The sequence below is a fragment of the Chionomys nivalis genome, chromosome 5 (genome assembly GCF_950005125.1).
Source record: "Chionomys nivalis chromosome 5, mChiNiv1.1, whole genome shotgun sequence".
NCBI classification, from domain to species: Eukaryota; Metazoa; Chordata; class Mammalia; order Rodentia; family Cricetidae; genus Chionomys; species Chionomys nivalis.
The window spans coordinates 20,935,526-20,941,525 of NC_080090.1; the positions used below are offsets into that span (position 1 = coordinate 20,935,526).

At 38.9% G+C, this 6,000-nt stretch overlaps 1 protein-coding gene across 1 annotated transcript; it reads right to left on the reverse strand.

Moving 5' to 3' along the window:
- Positions 1-1,686: 1,686 nt before the first annotated feature.
- Positions 1,687-2,628, reverse strand: LOC130874953 (olfactory receptor 10J3-like). The gene has a single exon (XM_057770530.1). The coding sequence runs from the start codon at positions 2,626-2,628 to the stop codon at positions 1,687-1,689; it is 942 nt and encodes a 313-aa protein (XP_057626513.1).
- Positions 2,629-6,000: the final 3,372 nt, after the last annotated feature.

Below are 6,000 nucleotides of genomic sequence, written 5' to 3' on the forward strand. Positions count from 1 at the left end.
CTTTTCTTTTATTTTTTAATTATTACTTAGTTACATTATTTCTCTTTCCTTCCTCCCTTTAAAGGCTCCCAGATACTCCTCCTTGTTCTATTCAAATTGATGGCCTAGTTTTTATATATGTATAGATGCATATATTCATGTAACAGCAATTAACATATATACACAAATGGTATATTTAGCAGTATATATCTTTAGGAATATATAATATATTACATAGCATTTGCTATATTTGTTATATATACATATGTATGTTATAAATAACATATATAATATATAAATTATTAATTACATCCTGCTCAAGTCTATGCAGAGTTACTTGTATATATGTTTTTGGTATTGGATATCAAATAGGTGTGCTTTTCTCTGAGTAAAAGTATTTCTCCAGGTCTCAGCATTCCTTAATTTTCCATAGTTCTTTGTGTAGGAGTAAGGTCTTGTGGGCTTCCCCCCGTCCACTTTGGCATGTCTATATTTGCTGTCCCTTTTTGTTTATGTTTAGTTTCATTTTGGTGAGACTTTAGGTGTGTAGCTTATCATACTTGTAGGAGACACAGTCTCACAGCAAACTCTCTGAACCTATGGCTCTTACAATCTTTCCGTCCTCTCTCTTGCAATATTGCCTGAGTCTTTGGTGTGGAAGATGTTTGTTAGTTGTATCCTCTGGGATTGGGCTCCACATTGTTGTTCTATTTATACTAGCTAGGACATGAAAACCACACACATGTCCTTCAACTGATAAATAGATAATGAAAGTGTGGTACATATACATTATGGAATACAATTCATCTGTAAAGAAAAATGAAATCATGAACTTTGCAGGTAAATGGATGGAGCTAGAAGAAATCATATTTAGTGAGCTAAACTAGGTCTAGCAAGACAGATGTTGCATGTTCTCTCTCATTGGAGTATCCTAGCTCCAACTCTTCAGATACAAGTGTAGACTTCACCACTTATCAAGGAAACATTTCTCTACAACCCACAAAAACCACTCAGAAAACAGCAATCGATCAATACATATTTGACTTTTAACATGTTCTCCATTTCAGTCTGTGTTCCTCAGTTATGGCTCTCAGGATTGTGGACTGCACACCTCTCACTGTAGCTGACACTCTTTCTTTCCTTATGTGTACTCACTATTCCTGGGTCAATTGGAATATTCCATCCTCTTAGAAGATGTGCCTCCAGAGCTTTAAAGTTACCCTGATTATAATGTGGTATTAGTAAATTGCAAAACCAGAATGCAAAAGCGTTTTTGACGGAGATCCATATATGTTCCTGTCTTCTCACTTGCTTTTCACAAAGGCTGCAACCTGACACCTTTAACTTCACCAGAGAAGTTTTGCCAAGATGCGTTCACAATCATTTAGGATACGGCTAGACTTTGAGTCTTTGTTCGTTTGTGTAAATAACCAAAACCATTGTTAAAATGTCTCCAGTCCCACAAAAACACAAATAAAATCATGGAGGAGTGAGAAGCACAGGCGACCAAGTTTTTATACCACACACTTCCATATATGCTTTGAGTAGGACCCACATCAATGTTACTACTGAAGAAAGTAGTTCCTGTTTTATCAATCAGTTCCACTTACTTTAATTTTCTTGACTTTATACATAAAAACATTATTGGAAGAGCAGAACAATAAACATACCTTTAGCATAAAACAAACATCTTCCAAAAATATCCTATTAAGAGGAAAAGGGTCTAAGACAAAGGGCCTTTCGTAGAGCCTCTTTGACCTCCTTGTTTCTCAAACTGTATACCACTGGGTTGAGCAGAGGAGTGATGACAGTGTAAGTCACTGAGATGAGTCTGTCCTGTGCAAGGGAACTCTGGGATTTGGGTTTTAGGTAGATGATTGAGGCACATCCATAGTGAATGATGACCACTGTGAGGTGAGAGGCACAGGTGGCAAAGGCCTTTTTCCGACCTTCAGCTGAGGCAATCTTAAGGATGGTGGAAATGATGACAACATAAGAGATGAAGACAAGGCCCATGGGTAAGACAAGGACACAGACACTGACAACAAAGTTGATTATTTCGTTGATAGTGGTATCTGTGCAGGCCAGCTTCAGCAGAGGTCTCACATCACAGAAGAAATGAGCAATAACAAAGTCATCACAGAAAGGCAGGCCAAACACTGATGTAACCTGGATAATAGCCATACCTAGACCAATTCCCAATGATCCAGATGCCAAGTGGATACAAGCCTTCTTACCCATGATGACTGAATATCTCAGAGGGTTGCAGATGGCCACATAGCGGTCATAACCCATTGCTGTGAGAAGAAAACAGTTGTTGATGCCAAAAGTTAGATAAAAGAAGAGCTGGGTTGCACAGCCTTGGATATCTATAGTCTGGTAGGGATAAAGGAGGCCAGAGAGCATACGAGGAATGATGGCAACAGTGTAAAAAGTCTCAGAGATGGAGAGCATGCTCAGAAAAAAGTACATGGGTGTGTGGAGATGACGGTCAAGGCGAATAATAGTCACGATGATCACATTGCCTGACAGAGTCAGAAGGTACAATGTCAGGAAAACAATAAAGAAGACAAGCCTGTGTTGCCAACCAAAGCTGGAGAAGCCTTCAAAGAGGAACTCAATCACAAAGGTGGAGTTCTTCTTTGGCATGGAGGGAGGTGGAGGCTTCGGGGAGCTTGACAAAGGAAAGAAACGTATGGAGAGTCAAGCACAAAATAGAGTAGGCAGGGCCTACTTAGTAAGGAGCATGTTCTGCCCAGGCTGGGCTCCAGGCACCAATGTCATCAGAACTCAGCTACTGGTGCCTTGTGCAGTTTTCCCCTGTGCCCACCCTCTTCCTTGGGACTGTAGAGTAGTTAGAGGAGGATCCTTGGATTCAGGGCAGAGAAAGAAATAATATGTAAAGTTAAGTTAAAGGGGACTTGTAGAGACAGTGACCTGATTTCAATTTTTCAACACTGTAGCCAGAAATTTGGATTGATGAAGCATTTGATAGTTCTATCTATAAGTTTTAATGATCTTTTTCCCATATTGACTTCATCATTTTATGTTCCCACCAACAATATACAAGATTTCCAGCTTTTCCCAACCACTCCCAACTCTTGCTATATCGTCACGGTAGGTTTGTAACATCAAATCTCCTCGCTGTTAGCAAGTATCCCCTTGTGCTGTAGGTTTACATTTCCCCCATGACTAGTGATACGGAGCAACCTTCTGCACACCTTAATTGGAAACAAAACTTTTAAGCCTCAGACTCTTGCACATTTGTGGTAACTGTGGCTCAGTGCCTATGTGACAACTTATGGAAACAATTTAGATGTCCCTAGCCGTCAGCTTGAGAAATGAAAACCTGACATACATTTAGAACAGAACGTTATCCAGCATTACAGGAACTAAATACTGCATTTGTGATATAATGGATGAATATGTATTATCATCACATTGCAAGTTAAATAGGTAATGGATAAATATGTATTATCATTATATTTCAAATTAAATGGGTGACTAACAGAAGAACAAATACTGAGTGGTTTCATTTATATGAGTTTTTAAAGTGTCAAGTGCTAAAAACAAAGAATGGTATTTACCAGAGGATAAGACCAAGGAATTATGGAGTGGTAATTCAACTGCTGTAGTATTTCAATTATTCAACAAAAATCAGGTTGTCATAGCATCCCTACAGAACAATGCATAGAGTTGATAATATTTCAGTGCCAACTTAAAATTTTTGAAGGTATTGATCTCATGTTAACTGTCTTACTACAGAAGGTGGGGGAAAATATCAAGGGACATGGGAAGTCCTTTACGGTGATAAATATGCCTTTACTTGGTGGTGGTTAAGATATCATGAATGATTGCCTATGGCCAACTAGTCACATGTACATACCAAATACACCCACTTTAGTAGGTATCCATTATCTTTTGGTAAAACTGTTTTGCTTTTATTTCACAATAAAGCTGTTTAAAGAAATCAAGACACAGCTTGTTGGTATTGAAAAAGTAGATCTAGATCATGGGAAAAGCAGTTGAGATATTAAATATGACCAACTCTTTAGTTCTTCCCCAACACACCCTGAATTATGACACCTGAGATCAAATGAACACTTATCTAGTGAAGGATAAAACCTATCATAGATTGGCAATTTTTTCATCATATCAGCTGCATTTAATGGCAAGTTCCCTATAAAGATCTTAAGATTTGTTCTCCACAGAATCCCATCCTAGTCTTTGTTGTCTCGATAAACCTGGTGCCCATCACCCACTGTCATTCTGAAAAATAGAAAAAGTTGCGTGCTTACTCCTTGTCTTCCCAGAGATCCTGCCATAACTATCCTCTCACATGACAAAACAAGGTTTCTGTAAGGTAGTATAGGAATTCCTGAGATCTAGTCCCAAGAAGGAATGAGCATAAATGAGCCTGCAATTTTCCTTTCAAGGAAGAAATGAGCACCAGAAAGGGAAAATTCATTTAATCACAGAAAAAAAATTGTCCTATGTTCATTTCATTTCTTCATTCTATGATGTATTTGGTGGAAAAAGGAGCTAGCCGATCTATACTTTCTGTCTTACCATAATGATCTCAGTATGGAAGACTCAACTGGGGGAAATCTAACCTTGTTCCCTTAGCCATGCTAGAAAGTCAAGAATCTATTGAATCGTTTCCCTTTCATTTCTTCATTCACCCCAAGGCAGTATCTCCTAAAAGTCTCTTTCCTGTCTCCACCCACTTCTTCCCTCTACTTCTCACCAACACTCAATAGCTGACATCTGTTATCTTTCCTGTGTTGTTACCATTGTCTCTTAATGCATTTTCCTCATCTGGTTGATCAAAAGCTCACATCTTGCTCCTGAATGCTTCAATCATGTTTTTCCAAAGGATCTGGTCATTAAATACTCCTGCATAAATTCTAAAATAGTTTTTTAAGCTTTTAAGCGTAATATTCAAATTCACTTGAGAATTGATAATAGTAATATAGCAGAGAGCTGCCATGGACATTAACCAGGTTAATGTTGGTGAAGACTCTGATCTGGTGCTTTACACACAGGAAGCCCGTAAAAATGGGAATTTTATTAGTGGAGAGTCCTTTTTTCTTTGTAATGAGCCAGAATGCATTATGGTAGACTTGGAGGTAGGAGATTTAATTAAAAATTCAGGGATTCGTAAACAATCATATGAGTATCCTAAACTTGACCTATGAGTTTTATCATTTCTCTCCCGTGTACACATAGGATTTTTTCATAGTCAAAAAATTAAACTTTTGTGGGGCTAAAAGATGGTTCATTGATAAATGCACTAACCGTGCAAATGTGGCCACCTGAATATAATCCCTGACCCCATATAATGGTAAAAGGAGAGAATCAACTCCACAAAATTGTCATCTGACCTGAGCATACATGCACAGCAAGTCACCCACACACACACAAAGAAACACACACACACACGCACACACACCATTTATACACAAACACAGAATACAGAATATAATTTCTTACTATAACCCTTTCTGTATCGCCCACATCTCAAAAGGGAACCCATGTCTGACTGCCTGGATAACCAGGAACCAGAGGCTGGAGAGCCCAGAAACCCAGAGTAGAACTAAACACAGCTAGGGAAAAAAATCAATAAAATTATTATTAATGATATCCTGCTATACTCATAGATTAGCACTTAGCCCAATTGTCATCAGAGAAGCATCATTCAGCAACTGATGGGAGCAGACGCAGGGAGCCATAAACACTAGGCAGAGCCAGGGAAACCCCACAGAAGAGGCAGGGTAAGGGTTGTGGGACACCCTAATAACACAGCTCACTGAATCAACTCACCAGGGCTCATAGGGAATCACAGACTAAAACGACAATCATGTACTGTGTATGGGTATGAGCTAGGACCTCTGCATATATGCATGGCTGTGTAGCTGGATATTTTTGTGGGACTCCTAACAGTAGGAGTGGAGTGTCTTTGACTCTTGCCTGCTCTTGGAACTCCTTCCCTCCTACTGGGTTGCCTCATGCAGTTTTGAT